This window comes from Puma concolor, chromosome A1 (assembly GCF_028749965.1).
Source record: "Puma concolor isolate L17-30 chromosome A1, mPumCon1.1.hap2, whole genome shotgun sequence".
In the NCBI taxonomy this organism is placed as follows: Eukaryota; Metazoa; Chordata; class Mammalia; order Carnivora; family Felidae; genus Puma; species Puma concolor.
The window spans coordinates 155,531,635-155,550,173 of NC_141667.1; the positions used below are offsets into that span (position 1 = coordinate 155,531,635).

General features: G+C 35.5%; 1 protein-coding gene across 1 annotated transcript in view; it reads left to right on the forward strand.

The window, feature by feature from the left end:
• LOC112856859 (butyrophilin subfamily 1 member A1-like) overlaps positions 1-18,539 on the forward strand; it is a 75,603-nt gene that overhangs the window by 33,057 nt on the left and 24,007 nt on the right. Inside the window, exon 5 of the mRNA XM_025920160.1 lies at positions 13,966-13,986. Coding sequence (XP_025775945.1) covers positions 13,966-13,986 — 21 coding nt within the window. The remainder of the gene's footprint in view (positions 1-13,965; positions 13,987-18,539) is intronic.

Sequence of the window (18,539 nt, forward strand, 5' to 3'; positions counted from 1 at the left end):
ACTAGTGGTAATCCTTTCCTGCTTTGTCAAATTTTAATTGACCACATACTTGTGAGCTCATTTCTGGGTTTTCTGTTAAGATCCATTGATCACTGTGTCTACTTTTGTGCCACTAACATACTGTTTTGACCATTACAGCTTTGTAATATAACTTAATATGGAATTATAATTCTCCCAGCTTTACTCTTCTTTTGCATGATCGCTTTTTCTCTTTGAGGTCTTTGTAGTTCCCTACAAATTTTAAGATTGTTTTTTGCAACTCTGTGAAAAATGTTGTTAGTATTTTGATAAGGATTACCTTAAATGTGTAGATCGCTTTTGGTAATATAGACATTTAACAATATTTGTTCTTCCTATCCATGCACAAGGAATGTCTTTCCATTCCTTTGTGTCCTCTTCAATTTCTTTCATGAGTGTTTTATACTTTTCAGAAAACAGGTTTTTCACCTCTTAGGTTAGGTTATTTGTATATATGTTATTGTATTTGGTGCAATTTTAAATGGGATTGGTTATTTAAATTGTTCTTTCTGCAGTGATTTATACAAATGTAACAAATTTCTATATGTTGATATTGTATCCTTCAGATTAACAGAATTTGTATTTCAGTTCTAGTATTTTTTTGAGTTAGTATTTCTGGTTTCATATGTGGAGCATCATGTTATCTGCAAATACTGAAAGTTTGAGTTGTTCCTTATGCTGATTTAAATGTATTTTTCTCTTTATTTTGTCTGATTGCAATAGCCAAGACTCCCAGTACTATGTTAAATAACAGTTATGAGAATGGTCAGCACTGTCTTTCTTTCCTGACCATAAAGTAAAAGTTCTCAATTTGTCCCACTGAGGATATTTGCTGTGAATTTTACCTTGTGACTTTCATTATTTTGAGATGTGTTCCCTCCAAACATACTTTTCAACGCTTTTTTTTTAATCATGAATACTCTACCTTGTCAAATGCTCTTTCTGCATCTATTGAAATGGTCATATGATTCCTATTCTTTCTTTTCTTTTTTTTTTTAATGTGGTATATCACGTTGACATGCTCATGAATATTGAACCTCCCTTACAACCGGGAATAAATTTGACTTGATCATATGAATGAGTTTTTTAAAGGTGTGTGTGTGTGTGTGTGTGTGTGTGTGTGAGTTTGCTAGTATTTTATTGAGAATTTTTGCATCCATGTTCATCAGTGATATTGGACAGTAGTTTAATTTTCAGTGAATACTTTATTCAGTTTTGGTATCATGGCAAAGCTGGCCCCTTAGAATGAATTTGGAAGTTTTCCTTCCTTTTCTATTTTTTTGTGAAAAATTTGAGAATAACAGTTATTAACTCTTCTTTAAGTTTTTGATAGAATTTGCATATGAATATAAGTGGCCCTAGATATTTGTTCATTGGGAGTTTTTTTGATTACTGATTCAATTTATTTTTGGTTACTGCTTTGAACAAGGTTTCTATTTCTTCCAATTTCAGTTCTGCTAATTTATATGTTTCCTTTCTACTCAAAGTTCTGTGGAAAGATTTGACCCTAGTATATGGGTCTTCCCTTGTATGTTAAGGACTACTTTTGTCAGTGTATATTGCAAATTTAATTACAATATGACTTGGTGTTGGCCTGCTTTTGTTGCTTTGATTGGAGTTCTCTCTGCCTCCTGGATCAGGATGTCTGTTCCCTTCCCCAGATTAGGCAGTTGTTTAGATATTATTTCTTCAAATAAATTTTCTGCCCCCTTATTTTTCTTTTCCTCTCTGAGACCCCAATAATATAAATGTTATTACGTTTGATGTAGTCACTGAGTTCCCTAAGTTTATTCTCCTGTTCCATAATTCTTTGCTCTCTCCTTTGTTCAGCTTCATTATTTTCCATATTTTTTCTATGGAAAAATAGTCACTAATTTGTCACTCTGCTTCTTGCATCCTTCTCTTTATTTCATCAAGCCTGTTTCCAACCTTGTTTATACATTTTTAATTTCTTAATTATTCTTTTCTCACTCTTTTATATCTATGGTAAGGTTCTCTCAGATGTCTTCTATTCTTTTCTCAAGCCTAGTGAGTATCTTTATGAATGTTGTTTTAAATTCTCCATCAGGTATGTTTATTTGTTTGGCTTAGATTTCTGATCACGGCCTTATCTTATTTTTTCATTTGAGGCACAGTCATCCACCTTTCCATTCTGTCTAATTACCTGCCCTCTACAGCATGTCAGAAAAGCTGGTTATGTCTCCTGCACCTGAAAATAATGACTTTATGAAGAACAGACTGTGTATTATCTAGGACCTGGCATTTCATGAAGTTTCTTGTATGAGTGCTGTATGTATTCTGCTATAGTGCTTTAGATGATATAACTTTTAGACTAGTCATTTTAGGAGGCTCCCCTTGCCTTCTGTGGGCAGTGTTTGAGGTGAGACTCTGGTCTACTTCTCAAATGAGACCTGACACTACCTCAATAAGAACAGAAGATTTTCAGAACTCTCTGGTTGGGAGATGTGGTGTGGGTAGGGTTTATGCTCCACATGGGGGTGGAGCCTACTGCACTAGGACTGAGGCAAGTTTGAGTGAGAAGGGTAATCCCATCATAGTGCAGGGGTGTGGCACTTGGTGTAAACAAGTTAGGAAGACAACTTTGATGCTAACGTGCTTTGCACACTTGGCTCTGTATTTATCCTTAAGGGTGGGTGAAAGAATATAAAGCATTATATTTGACAGCCCCTTGGATCTATAGATAGTCACAGAAACTCCTATGTGATTTGGTGGCATTCTAGGGCTCTTCTCTATTCTAGTTGGTCTTTTTAAACTATGGCTTTTTTTTATGTGCTACAGAATGTCCAGGGCTGGCATGGGTCAGGAGTCTGGGGCTCACTGAGGCAAGCCACTTATGCTTCTTAAACTATGTCCCTGTATGCAGTATTAAAGTCAATGGTGTGGGACAAACAGTGGTGCTACCAGCCCCTCCCACACAGAGAGAGTTCTACCAGTTCCCCCACTATTTGGCAGGATTCTAGGGCTGGTTCCATTATATTCTAGTTACCTCTTTAAACTACAGGAATATTTTGTGCCCTAGGGCAGACAAATCTGCTCATAGTTCCTTAGTACTATGTTATTTCACTAAAATTTACAGCACTGGGGGCAAGATTCCGTTTAGTTCCATATCTCCATATATCTTGCCCTTTTCTAACTTTTTGTTATGTAGAAACTGTCCAGTAAGCCATCACCTCTTTTTTTTAGGAGGAATTACTCTGTAAATTCAGTGTGTAGATTTGGTGTATCGGTGGTAGAGAAGAGTTCAGAGTCCTACTACATCACCATTTTCCAAACAGATCCACAATAATTTTTTTTTGCTATTTTCATTTTATATTATTTTTTAAATACAGATATTAGCCTGAGCTAACTCCAGGGAAAAAACAATTAAATAGTCATATAATTTATTGTTGGTAATATATATTTAAAATTTGTTCAATTAATTACTTTTCTTAAAACAGATTACTTTGGGTCTCTGTACATATTTTTGAATGTTAAAACCAAATTAAACTTGTAACTGTGTACTATAGGTTGTAAGAGTGACTTACCAATGATCTGCTACACTCATACTAAAGGATACACATTCATTCATTTATTTTGGATGCATTTATTAAGAAATGCTATGCATCAGGATGGTTGTACATTAAGAACATGACAGGCACATTACAGGTGTGATTTCAGTACTTTTGTGGGAAGAAAATGTGTTTTAAAAAATTTTGTCAAAAAAAATTACTTAGTGTCTTGGTGCTCAGTGCATGTGTACTTTTGATCAAGGTATTGATATTTAAAGACAATATGAACCAACAGTCTTAGAATCACCACGTATTTGATGAAAGTTAACCTTTCTTTCGCACTAATCTTACCCTCTAAAAAATTGGCATCAGCAGTTGTGAAAGCGAAAGTAGCATTTAAAAGCTGTTTTCCAAACAGTGAGCAAAATGACAGAGTTGCCAACCCTAAGCTCTCATTCCCATACAGAAACATCAAAACAAAGTCTCAGAATTGATCATAACCAATTTGTCAGAATTCTGAACAAAAAATAAAAAAATTTACAACAAGTAAGCAGAAACTAAATTAATGAAGTGACCATTCAAATGGTAGGGGAGTTTTGTGTCAATTTTAGTTGCCTTTGATTTACCCTGTCTCTGTTGCATTAAGGGTCTTCATTAGGAAATTGCAGGAATCTGCATTAAAAGTCTGGACCCATTTCCCTGAGTTGACAGAGAGAAGGGCAGATAATTCATAAATTATTACATATATCTATTCCAATCTGTGTGGACATTACTTGACAGACTGATGTAAGATGTTTATCTTGGTTTTGCCTATCTCAGAATTGAGAGTTAAAGAGCACTTAGCATTTCTCCAAAACACTACAAGCTGAACTAGCAATTCTTAGAGGACTGGACAAAACATGGTAGTCAAACCAAACAATAGACTGCCTAAGATAAACTCTGGGAAGTTTCTTAGGGAAGCCAGGGCATTCACAAACAGCCTCATGCATGTCCAAAGTAAGCCTCATTCAGAAAAAGTCTTACAAAAATACAATTGTTTTTATCATGGGTTTTCTTCAGCCTCAGTAAAACTCTGAGTGTTAATGGAGAGCCATGAACAAAACCAATCAGCAAACACTAGGGGAGACATTTACCTTTCTTTTTTGTGTGTTTCTTTGCTTTTTTTTTTTTTTTTTATTTAATACATTTTTAGTTCCTGAAATTCAAGTAAATATATTTCTAAACAACTAGCTGAATACAAGTTAAAGAACATGGACTTCGTTGGCCATACATGATTATGTATGATCTTTGTAAAGATAACTTTGGAAAGTAACTAAACAACAACTTCAACAAAATATTCTTGAAGAAGAGCTATGACTTACCAAAAAAGGACTCTAAAGCAAGTTTTAAAATATAATCAAATAGCTAAAGAACACTATGGAAAGAAAGAAGGAAAGAAAGAAAGAAAGAAAGAGAAATAAAGAATGAAAGAAAAGAAAAGAAAAGAAAAGAAAGAATGGTGGAAGGAAGGAAGGAGGGGAAAGAAGGAAGGAAGGAGAGAAGGAAGGAAGGAAGGAAGGAAGGAAGGAAGGAAGGAAGGAAAGGACGGAGGGACGGAAAGGATGGGGGCACCTGGGTGGCTCAGTCGGTTGGGTGTCCGACTTCAGGTCAGGTCGTGATCTCAAGGCTCTGAGTTCAAGTCCCTCATCAGGCTCTGTGCTGACAGCTCAGAGCCTGGAGTATTTTTGGATTCTGTGTCTCCCTCACTTTCTGCCTCTCCTCCACTTGTGCTCTGTCTCTCACTATCTCAAAACGTAAATAAACAAAAAAAAATATTAAAGAAAGGGAAAGAATTAGAGGAAGGAAGTAGGGAAGGAAGGAAGGAGGGAAGAACAAAGGAAACCAGGAAAACTGAATGGACAAAATAAAATTTTAATAAAAATACAAAAATATAAAAAATCAAACAAAACTTGTGGAGCTATAAAATTCAATAAATAAAATTTAAAATTTACTAGAGGGGTTCAAATGCATTTTGAATACATGTTCTAAATAATTAGTGATGATTGTAAATGTTAAATCTGAAAAGCAAAAAAATATATAGAAAAATTAACAGTCTAAGGGACTTGTGGAACACTGTAATGGTAAATTTTGTGTCTCAACTTGAATAAGTTAAATGATGTCAAAATAACTGATAAAGCATTTCTGGATTTGTCTGTAGGAGTGTTATGAAAGTTATTTACATTTAAATTAATACAGTAAGTAAAGAAGATAATCTTCACCAATATAGGTAGTCATCATCCTATCCATTGATGCCCAGAATAGAACAAAAAGGGTGAATAACAGAGAATTAACTCTGTTCTTGAAGTGGGACATCCATTTCCTACTGTTGGATATTGATGCACTTGAGTTTCAGGCCTTTGGACTCAGACCAGAATTTACATCATTGGCCTGCTCAACTATTAGTCCTTCAGACTCAGATTGAGACTTATGTGATTGGATGTCATGCTTGTTAGGCCTCTAGATTTTGACTGGAACTACACAATGGGGTTTTCTGGGTCTCCAGCCTAAAAGTGGCCAATTTGGGATTTCTCAACCTCCAGAAATGTGTGAGCTAAGCCTACATTATTAAATTTCTTTTCCTTTCTCTCTTCCTCTTTCTTTCTCTCTTTCTCCCTACCAGTAGATTAGATAGATAGATAGATAGATAGAGATATGTATATGATCTATCACCTATCAGTTTATACCATATTGGTTCTGTTTCCAGGAGAACATGGACTAATACAGAATTTGTTACTAAGAGTGGGTCTAGAGAAACATCATTTTAAGGATGGGTTGGTTCTGATTAGATTTGAAGAGACTAGTGACTTAAGGCACCTTAGTGGCTCAGTCTTTTAAGCTTCTGCTCTTGATTTTGACTTAGGTCATGATCTCCCAGTTTATGGGCTTGAGTCCTGTGTCAAGCTATGTGTTGACACTAAAGAGACTGTTTAGGATTCTCTCCCTCTCTCTGCGCCTTCCCCTGCTCGCTGGCTCTTTCTCCCTCTAAAAATATAAACTTAAAAAATATATTAATGACTCTATTTCCAGTAGTAAAGAGAGCACAGATAGTTCATGTTTTTGACTGTTTATAGAAATATGCAAAATATCTGCTTTGGATATTCCTAATCACCACTTATAAGAAACAAGTAGTTGCATGACTGCATATGACATTTTTCATTTTTTTTTAAACTAAAAATGTAATGATGTTGCTTGGTTACTCCTATTGCCACTAGGCAAAGTGATGCAAGAAAAAGATGAGCTCAGGGACTACAATTTTCAGCTCAAGTGTGACATAAATAATCTAAGAACTTCTATGTGTGCCTTGAAGAAGTCCCTTACTTCTTGTAGTTGCATGGTTAAAATTGCTTAAAACCAAACACAGAACCTCAGCCTGTGACTAGGAGAATTGAAACATAAGTTAAACTCCCAGTACTGAATGTCATCTACTCTTTTTTAAAATTTTTAAAAAAATGTTTTTAATGTTTATTTACTTCTGAGAGAGACAGAGAGAGAGAGTGCAAGCAGGGGAGGGACAGAGAGAGAGGGAGACACAGAATCTGAAACAGGCTCCAGGCTCTGAGCTGCCATCACAGAGCCTGATGCGGGGCTTCAAATCACGAACTGTGAGATCATGACCACAGGTGGAGTTGGATGCTTAACCAACTAAGCCACCCAGGCTCCCCTAAATGTCATTCACTCTTAAAGTGACAACACTGGTGAAAGAGAATGGAATTTTATATGTTGAGGTGGGTATGTGGGGAGACCCTGGTGAACCTGGGAACATGTGGCCCCTAAATTCTGATTTTTTTTTTAACCAATGGAAGAAACTTACCTACCTCCATGAAAATTTCCCTCCTCAGTTCTAGTAGATTTGACCTCCCAGCCCACAGAAGTGTCCTGCATAACCTCAGTAGCAGCGGCATCCTTACTCACACTGGCCTCTGAGTCCACCTCCACCTGATGGGGATTAACTCTGTATTACATAAAATTAATAATGGTTTCCTCTGAGGAAATTGCCTTACAAGATAATGCTGATTGTCACAAGACTTACAGCACCTTTTTGCTTCTATATTTCTAATTAGACTTGAGTCCCAGCAGAATCCTAAATGTTGTATTAAAGTGTAACCCATGTGGAAGTGTGATACAATCTAAAGGAGTGTAAATTAGAAACTTAAGTTTTCTAATTAATACAAGTAATAATGCATGTAATGTGAGTGGGAATGGATATTAAGTGTATGGAATAATTGTAGAAGGGACATAAATTTGGATCAGGTAAACTTTATTGGTATGAAGTCTGCATTTTATTAATGTTGCAACTCAAGTGGTCAGAAAACACTTTGGATGAAACACTGAACAACAAATGTAAGTGAACTGGGTATACCAGACATTACTTTCTTTAATGTGAAGGAAGGAATTCGAAGATTTAAGTAGATTAGAAAGTTAGAATGAATTTGTTTTTTAAGACCAGTCACCCATGCTAGGAGGGTCTAAATGACATACCTCACATCATAACTGTGAGGAATAAATTTATGAGACGAGCCTCATTAAGAACATCCTTGAAGTGTACTGTGATCACTCATCTTTCTGGGTCAGAATTCACAGTGGTAAATTCAGTCACTTACTTGAAAGTTTTAAATGCAGTGGGAGGAATTAGACCCCAAGGTGGTATGGGTTAGGTGGAGGCACTCAACGTCCAAAGGCACAGGGGGTGGGACTACTGTAATGGACAGCAGAGTCAAAGCAGCATTTTTAGGAGTCTGACTCATGCAGACTTATGCAGTTGACTAAACATGGTGGTCTTAGAAGTAAAATAGATAGGAAGTCTGCTAAATTTTTGCTTGATTTGTACAAGCAGAAAAGTTCTAAGTCAGGTAAACAGAAGCCTAACTTAAATCATAAACATAGTCACAGTCATTCAATCATTTTCTGATTTGAGCCAATTTATAGATCAAAGTCCTTAAGTAATGGCAATTTGTGTTTCTTTGAGAATGAACTCCACCATATTACTGAAAATTGATACTCAAACTTTCTCACAGACTTTCCCCAAGGGTTCTAAGACTTTTACCAGAGTAAATGTACATTGCAGTAAGGGAAATAAACAGACAATTTGGGATGACTACACACTATATCTGAACCTACACTAATTCTAGGAGACCAAAAATGTCACTGTGTCTCACCAGAGTAGAGACAAAACAGCTTCCACAATAATATAGACCTAGTTCAGGGTCCCACACGAAACGAGCAGACTATTGAATCTGTAAATGAGAGAAAATAACACACCCAACTGGGGAAAATATTGCCTACCAAATCCAATGCTGCCCAATGAATGGTGTGCCTCATTCTTGGTTGTAGGAAGGTCCAGATGCAACAACTTATCATGTACCTTGGAAAGAATATCTCAACATGTCCCAAACCACTGCACCCTTAGAAGTTTCTAGACAAGCCCTGAATTTTAGTCTGAAATGTTTCCACCCCCTTTTTTACTGATAAGTATAGAATAGTTGTTACAATTTATCACTAGGTCCAATCAGCATGTCATCAATATTATGGAACAGTGTGATATCTCAACGAAGGGAAAGGTAGTAAATAAACTTTAAATGCTCAAGTAGAACACCAAGTAGGTTGCAATATTCACAGGACCAGGAGAACTTTCTCCTGAAGAATGTGTCTGCTCTGAATCAGCATTCAATCAATGGTGCTGATTATCTTAATTCACAAATCTTGAAATCAAAGCAGAGCCAATGGAGTGGCATCATTCACAGTTACCTACAGTGAACCATAAACAAAATTTTAATTTTTTTCCCATGACTTTATGTTCTGTTGGCCTAGCAGACTTTGTTCCAGAGGGAGGAATGTTCCATTGGGATATACAACAATAATTCCAACCGAACTGGAAGTTGAGAATGCCACCTGGCCACATAGGAATCCTTATGTGTCTGAGCCAACAGGCAGAAAAAAGTTATAGTGTTGGTTGGGGTGACTGATCTTCATTACAAGTGTAAATTGGACGGTGACTCAATAAGCATGCCTTAATCCACTTTGAAAGTTTGAAGTCATATTTAGACTTTTTAAACGTCACTTGGAAAATTTAGAAATACGTAAAAACTCAACAATACAAAACAATTTAGTAAAAATTATGATAGAAATTAGAAAATATAGATGAATGAAAGTGAAATAGAACACAACATAACAAAGTTTACGGAATACAGTGAAGAAAGTGGCCATAGAGAAAACTATAGTTGTAAACAACACAGTTCTAAATTAACATCCTTAGTAAATAAAATTAGACGTGAGGAAGTAGAAGATTAAAAAAAAAGAGCAATTTAAATGAAAAGCTGAGAGAAGAAAAGGAAACAATATAGATTAGAAAAAAAATAAAGTGTCACTTTATAGTGCCTTTTATAAGGTCAAAAAAGTTTAAAAGCATTTGACTAGACTGGAAAGAAAAATAGAAGAAAAGAGAACACAAACAAAGCATAAATGAAAGGGGACAGTACTAGGATCTGTGAATAAATCCGAGTTACAATGAGAATATTATGAACAATTGCTTACCAAAAATTGCATAATCAAGACATATTGAACAAATCTCTAGAAACACAAAAATTATCGAAACTGACTCAAAATAATCTACCATATCACAACAGACCTATAAAAAGTAACAAAATTGAATACGTAAACATAAGTCTTTCAAAATAAGAATTTTCAGGGCAATATGACTTTAGTGGTGAATTATATAAAAATTTAAAGAATTAAAAACCATGCTTCACAGCACTTCCAAGGAATAGAAGAGTCCAGAACTCTCCATAAATCATTTTATGAGGCAAGCATTACCCTGATACCAAAGCCTGATTGATAGAAAGAAAGAAAGAAAGAAAGAAAGAAAGAAAGAAAGAAAGAAAAAAAAAAGGATACAGACTAATATCCTTAAGAGTATTTAACAAAATGCAACCAAACTGAATCTAAAAGCATCTTAAACAGCATATGAAAAGATTCATGCACTATAACCAAGTGGAATTTTCCCGGGAATACAAGAGTGTTTCAATATAAGGAAACCAAATAATGTAATTGGCCATATTAGTGAATTAAAGGGTAGAAGCCTACATGATAATCTCAAGTGACACAGAAAAGACATTTAAAAAAAATCTATCACTCTTTCTTATTAAAAGCATTAATAAATATACAAATATAAGGAAATTACCTCAACATAAGAAAGGGAAGGTTTTCAAAATCCACAAGCTTGCACTATATGAAAAGGGAAAAACTGAAAGCTTTCTTCCTCAAGTCAGGAACAAGAACAATTTGCCAGTTTTACCATGTCTATTCAACACATTGTACTGAAAGTTCTATCCAGAGCAACAGGAAAAGAAAAATACATACAAGATATTCATATTGGAAAATAAAAATTGAAACAAAATCTATTCACAGATGACATCATCCTCTATGTTGAAATCAAACAACCCACAAGAAAGTTAATAGAAATAACGAATCAATTTATCAAATTCATAGGGTAGAAAATCAACACACAAAAATTAGTTACATATTTATAGACCTGGAAAAAATCAGAAAAAAATATATTAAAAAGTCAGTTCTGTTTACAATAGTGTCTAGAAAAATTAAGCAAGGAGAAATGAATTAAACAAGGATGTAAAAAATTGCACACTAAAAACTACAGACCATTTATGAAAGATATTAAAGACTTCAAATGGAAAGAAATCACGAATTCATAAAAATGCAAATTTAGTATGATTAAGATGCCAATATTACTTAAGTGATCAGCAGACTTAATGCAATCACTATCAAAACTCCAAGCTCACTTCTTACAGTGGGGAAACTGGTATACAAATTTTTATGGATCACAAGAGGCCATGGATAGCAACAACAAAAAAAATCTTGAAATTGAAGAACAAAGTTAGAGGGATCATAATTTCTCATTTCAAAACTTACTGCAAAGCTACAGTAATCAAAAAGGTGTGGTTATTGAATAAATACCTATCTATCTGTATAACTTCTATCTATCTATCTTTCATCTCTTTATCATGTATATCATATCTGTATCAATGAAATAGAATTGAGAGTCTATAAGTAAACCTATACCTTTACTGCAAATTGAATTTTCACAAAAGCTCAAAGTCCATTCTATGTGTAAATATTGTCCCTTTAACAAGTGTTTCTGGAATAACTGCATTTCCACATGCAAAAGAATGAAGTTGGATCTCTGCTTCATATATATAGAAAAACTAACTCAAAATATATCAGTGAAATAAAGATTAATAAAAAAGTATAGAATAAATAACATGGGCAAGTCATGACCTTGTACTCTTAAACAGGACACCAAAAGCACAAACACCAAAGGGGGAAACAAAACACATAAATTGAACTTCACTGACTTCTTTAATTAACTTTTTAGAGATTTTATTTTTAAGGAATCTCTACACCCAATGTGGGGCTCAAACATATAACTGCACAATCAAGCTGCCTGCTCCACAGACTAAGCCAGCAAGGTGCTCAGAACTTCATTGACATTTATTTTTTTTTTCTTTTTTCAACGTTTTATTTATTTTTGGGACAGAGAGAGACAGAGCATGAACGGGGGAGGGGCAGAGAGAGAGGGAGACACAGAATCGGAAAAAGGCTCCAGGCTCTGAGCCATCAGCCCAGAGCCCGACGCGGGGCTCGAACTCATGGACCGCGAGATCGTGACCTGGCTGAAGTCGGACGCCTAACCGACTGCGCCACCCAGGCGCCCCATAACTTCATTGACATTTAAAACAACTTTGTATCAAAGGATATTACCAAGAGAGATAAAAGACAAATTACCGAATGGGAGAAAATATTTGCAAAATATATATCAAATAAGGGTTTTATCTCAAGAGCACATAAAGAACTTTACAAATTCAACAACAAAACAAACAACCCTAATTTGAAAATAGAAAAAAAAATACATATTTTTCTAAAGAAGATATAAAATGGCAAAGAAGTACATGAAAAGAAGCTCAACACTATTAGTCATTAGGGAAATGAAAACCAAAACCACAATGAGATACCACTTCACACCTTTTAGGAGGGCTATATTATTTTTAAAAGTGAAAATAACAAGTGTTGGGGAGAATATGGAGAAATTACAACCTTTGGACATTGCTGGTGGGAATTTCAAATGCTGCAGCCATTGTGGAAAACTTTTGGCAGTTCCTCAAAAAAACTATAAATATAATTACCATATGATCAAGCAATTCCATTCCTAGTAACATACCTCCAAATAATTAAAGACAAGGAGTTGAAGAGTTTCTTTATGCCAATGTTCATCGTGGCATTATGTATAGCAGCCAAAATATAGAAACGACACAAATGTTCATCATTACATGAATGGGCAAATTATATTACATAAAATAGTGAAATATTATTCATTATTCATAGCAAGGGATGATATTGTGATGTATAGTCCAACACGAATGAGCCTTGAAAACATTATACCAAGTAAAATAAGCCTGACACAAAAAGGGAAATATTGCATGATTAACTGATATTAAATAGCTAGACTAATCAGATTTTATAGAAACAGACATAGAGTTAAAGGGAGTTGGAGGTTTGAGACAGTGGGAAGTTACTGATTAATATAGATATTCCGTGCAGGGTGATAAAAATATTTCAGAAATAGTGGTGATATTTGCACAACAGTGGAATGTACTACTGCCAAAGATTATACACTTAATAATAATTAAGAAGTCAGATGGTATCTTATAATTATATTTATCTATCATCTATCTATCTTCCTATCTATTCTACATATATTCTTATATATTTATATAATTTACATATGGTGTGTGTGTGTATATATGTATATATATATTCACAATATTTAAAATAATAAGGTATTTTTCTCTATAATGATTGCATTGCAGTTAGAAATAATTAACCCCAGGCTATTGATTTAAAGTCTTTTAGGGGCGCCGGGGTGGCTCGGTTAAGTATCCGACTCAGGCTCAGGTCATGATCTTGCCGTTTGTGAGTTCGAGCCCGCATCGGACTCTGTGCTGACAGCTCGGAGCCTGGAGCCTGCTTAGGATTCTGTCTCCCTCTCTCTCTGCTCATGCTCTGTCTCTCTCTGTCTCTCAGAAATAAATAAATGGTAAAAAAAATAAAGTCTTTTAAAGTTTTACCTTTATTTCCCATTTTATTAATCCTGTATTCTACTATTTTAGGTTTAAAATATAGGTATATATGTACACACACACACGCACACACAAAACTTCATGATGCTTTTAAACAGTGGAAGGAAACTCTCTAAAAACCTGAATGTCAAATTGGATTAATAGAGTATCCTCTTGTGAGCCAAAAGAGAAGCTCAACCACACCATAGATGAGTTCTACTAATAAATTCATTTTTGTCTGTTTTTCTTTTTCTTTTTCTTTTTCCTTGTAGGTTCACTCAAGAAGAAGCATGGTGAGTTGGTTTACTTCTAACTCAGAGCAGTTCAAGCATTTGTTTATAGGACAGGGTCACAAATTCAAGTTGTGCCTGACCAACATGAATCCAAAGAAAAGACTGCAGGAATTGTGTATGCAAGGCAAGTTGCCATAGGACTAATCTTATCCATGTCAAAAAAAGAGAGCCCAGGATGAGAACTTAAGTAAGGGCTATTTAACTGTTTAATATATATGAACATTGTTCTGACAACATCCCTAAGGAGGAGCTGTGATTTGTCAGTTTCAGAGAACTAGGGCAGAAACAATGTACTGTTATGTTCATTAAGTTATTTCTAAGGACCAGCTAAAGTAAATGTTCTCAAAACCAAGAATCGATCAGAATGCCATGGAGAGCACATAATTCTGGGACACATCCCTTAATTTTTGATTCAATATTTCTGCGTTAAGCTCAAGTATTGTCATTTCTAACAAGGTCCCATATGAGAAATGCCAATGCTGTGCAGCCAGGAGCCACACCATGAAGAATGTGGCTGTATCAAAATTTACTTGATAATTTACAAAACTATTAAGAACCATTAACATTAGAATTTAAATTTTATTTATAATTACCTGATGGGCTAAAACAATACAAAGTATTAATGCACAAGAAACAGATCAAATCCAGGAAAAAGACATGGAGCTTCCCAGGCTACATGGAAATTGATGCCATTTAACTTTTGGTATTACAATTTGAGAATAAGTGGTAAGATATCTAGGAGTAAACCAAGCCTTGTTTCTAAGGTAAGTAGCATTCCTCTGCTTTGGTTAAGAAATCACAATATCGAGGTGCCTGAGTGGCTCAGTTGTTTGAGCATCCGACTTCGGCTTAGGTCATGATATCATGGTTCATGAGTTCGACTTTGACTCAGGTTATGATCTCATGGTTCATGACTTCCAGCCCCAACTCGAGCTCTGTGCTGATAGCTTGGAGCCTGCAACCTGCTTCGGATTCTGCGTCTCCCTCTCTATTTGCGCCTCCTCTCTCTCTCTCTCTCTCTCAAAAATAAATAAACATTAAAAAATTAAAGAAATCACAATATCAATGAAAAAAGTTATTAAGTACTGAAAAGTGTGGAATCATTAGGAAAGACCAGAGCACTTTTGAAAACTGAAATTACACTCTCTTTGTCACTTTGGACTGGGACAGATGCATGTACTTGCATTTAGTTATAATGAGTGCAATACTGTAAGATGTAGATATTGAACATTATTCCTAGTCCTATTCCCAGGACACAGTCTAGCTGAATGAGTCTAGGCCTTTGGGGAGACAGGCCCCTGGAGCTGAAAAGATAATGTGAATCTGGGGTAGTCAGAGATTGAAGACAAGTAGTACTTATTCCTATTGCAGGAATTTTGAATTGTGAGTTCTGGGCTTAATCATATACACAGGTATCTTGGGAAGTAGGAGATTTTAGACACAGTAGAAGTTCAAGTGCCATCTCTGGAGACAGCTTTCCATATAGAAAGAAAATACTGTTTTGTTTTGTTTTTTGTAATGTATTTTTTAAATTGAATTTAGCCTATATTATTGAATTTTTCAGGTGTACACCATATTTATTTGACATTTCTATGCTTTGCTCAATATTCACCACAATAAGTATAGTCACCATCTGTCACCATACACTATTATACCATTACTGACTATATTCTTTAGGTTGAACATTTCATTTTTGTGACTTATTTATTTTATAAGTAGATGTTTGCATTCTTAATCCTTTTTATTGTGCCCTTGTCCACACCCACCACCTGTGTGGCAACAATTTATTGTTTGTGTTTAACAGTTTGCCTTTTCCTTGTTTCCTTGTTTCCTTGTTTTTTGTTTTGTTTTGTTTTTGTTTTTTGTTTTGAATTTTTGGATTCCACATAGAGTGAAATTATATGGTACATGTCTGTCTGACTTATTTCACTTATCATAATACCCTCTTGAACAATGCATGTTTTGGAAAATAGCATGATCTCATTATTTTTTTAAAGCTAAGTAACATTATATATGTTGCCACCACACCAGGTCCCTAAAGTTTGGATTTTAAAACTCAGCTGGCTTGGCCAGGATAGAAACAAAGCACAATGTGCTTCTCCAGTCAGGCAGGAAAACCAGAAACAGTGTAAAAACAGCAGTCTCAAAAAAACTATCACACAAAAGGGGAAATTATCTACTCTTCTGGGAGAGCTTCCCTGACTGCAGACAGCAGAAACTACCCATTCTGGGGACAATGGAGCTGGAGTGATAATTTTCCTCCTCTGTCCTGCAGCATAAACTAACTTCATTAAACAGCACAGTGACAACATTGGCTGTTTCAGTTGCTTACACCCAGCCCCACTGCCCGGCATTCTACTGGTACTACTTTTCTCTGGCAAGTGTGTCAAAGGACTAGCAAAGCAGGTCCCCTCCAGAGGACCAGCAGAATCCTTCTTATGCACCACCTCTACCAATCATAGAGTTCTGCAAAGATTCATGTATAAGGGGAAGTACAAGGGGAATAGACTCACATCCTTATTAACAAGTAGATTAGAGGACACCTGTTTAAAATTTGACAATTTGTGGCCAAGGTCCATACATTCCCCACAGCTTGCAGGAAAAACTCAAGAGGACTAACTTGAGGAATAGAGCATGCATAACAGCAGCAGAGTGCCACACCACAGATACATTTTGAAGCATGGGTCTCTGGACATGATTTGACCTGCTCTTCATAAAGCCATTACTCTCAGGAGCACAAAACATAACAGACATACCTAACACAGAAGAAAAGAGACTTAGACAAAATTTCAAGACAGACCAACTCATTCCCCCAAAAAAGTACAACAAAATGTCACAGCCAGTGATCCATGTGAAACAGATATAGGTAATATACATGATTCGCAATTTGAAGCAACAATTATAAGAATACTACCTATGCTTGAGAAAAGCATAGAAGACACCAGGGAGCCTATTACCCCAAATAGAAAAGATCTTAAAACCAATCATGCTGAAATGAAACATGCAATAATGGAGATTCAAATCTGACTGGATTCAATGACTCCAAGAATGAAAGAAGCAGAGGAAGGAAGAGGTGACAAAGGGGATAGATTTATGGAAAATAAAGAAGGTGATCAAAAGAGAGAAGGAAAATTTTGAACCATGAAAGTAGACATATGCAATCAGTGATTTCATTAAATGTAATGACATTCTTACAATAACAATCCCAGAAGAAGAGAGAGAAAAGGTGGCAGATGGTTTATCTGAGACAATTATAGTTGAATACTTCCCAATCTGGGGAAGGAAATAGACTTCCAAATTCAGGACGCACATATAACTTCCATCAAAATGAACAAAAGCAGGTAAAAATCAAGACATATTGTGTCTAAATTTGCAAAATATAAAGATAAAGAAAAAATCTTAAAAGCAACAAGACAAAAGAAGTCACTAACTCATAAAGGTAGACCAATAAGGTTAGCAGCAGTTTTCTCCACAGACACTTGGCAGGCCAGAAAAGGGTTCCATGATATATTCAATGTGCTGAATGGGAAAAATCTGCAGTCAGTAGTAAGGTATCCAGCAAGGCTATCATTCAGAACAGGAGAGATAAAGAGTTTCACAGATAAACAAAAACAAATAGAGTACTCTCAACCAGTCCTGCAAGAATCATGAAAGGGGACTCTTTCAATGGGAAGAAGACTAGAAAGACACAGAGAGTATCTCTCAAAATAATTACAAAACAATCACTACAACAGCACTAAGACCATTGATTATGATATATCGATAATTATTCTGAAAAAAAAAATACACCGTAAATTGAATAAATGATCTAATCAAAAAACAGTGTGTCCAAATGGATATGTAAGAGAAAAAGACACACTTATGCTGACTACAACAGACTCATTTTAGACCTCAAGACACAAGCAAACTGAAAGTGAGGGGATGCAGAAACATTTACAATGCAAATAGATGTCAAAAGAAAGCTTTACTGGCAATATTTATAACAGACATACTACATTTAAAAAAATTTTTTTAACATTTATTTATTTTTTGAGAGAGAGACAGACAGACAGAGCATGAGCGGGGGAGGGGCAGAGAGAGACAGAGACAGAGACATTGAATCCGAAGCAGGCTCCAGGCTCCGAGCTGTCAGCGCAGAGCCTGAGGCGGGGCTGGAACTCACAAACCATGAGATCGTGACCTGAGCTGAAGTTGGATGTCCAACCGACTGAGCCACCCAGGCACCCCCAGACATACTACATTTTAAACTGAAGACTATAATATGAGATAAAGAAGGACGTTGTATCATAATGAAGGAGGCTATCCAACAAGAATATCTAACAATTGCAAATATTTATGCACCCAAAAGGAAAGCACTGCAATTTATAAAACAATTAATAACAAACATAAAGGAACTAATTGGTAATAATAAAATAATAGGAGAGGAATTTAACATTCACTTGCAGCAATGGAAAGATAATATGAGCAGAACATCAACAAGGAAACAATAGCTTTGAATGACACCCTGAGCCAAATGGGCTTAACATATATAGTCAAAACATTTCTTCCTAAAC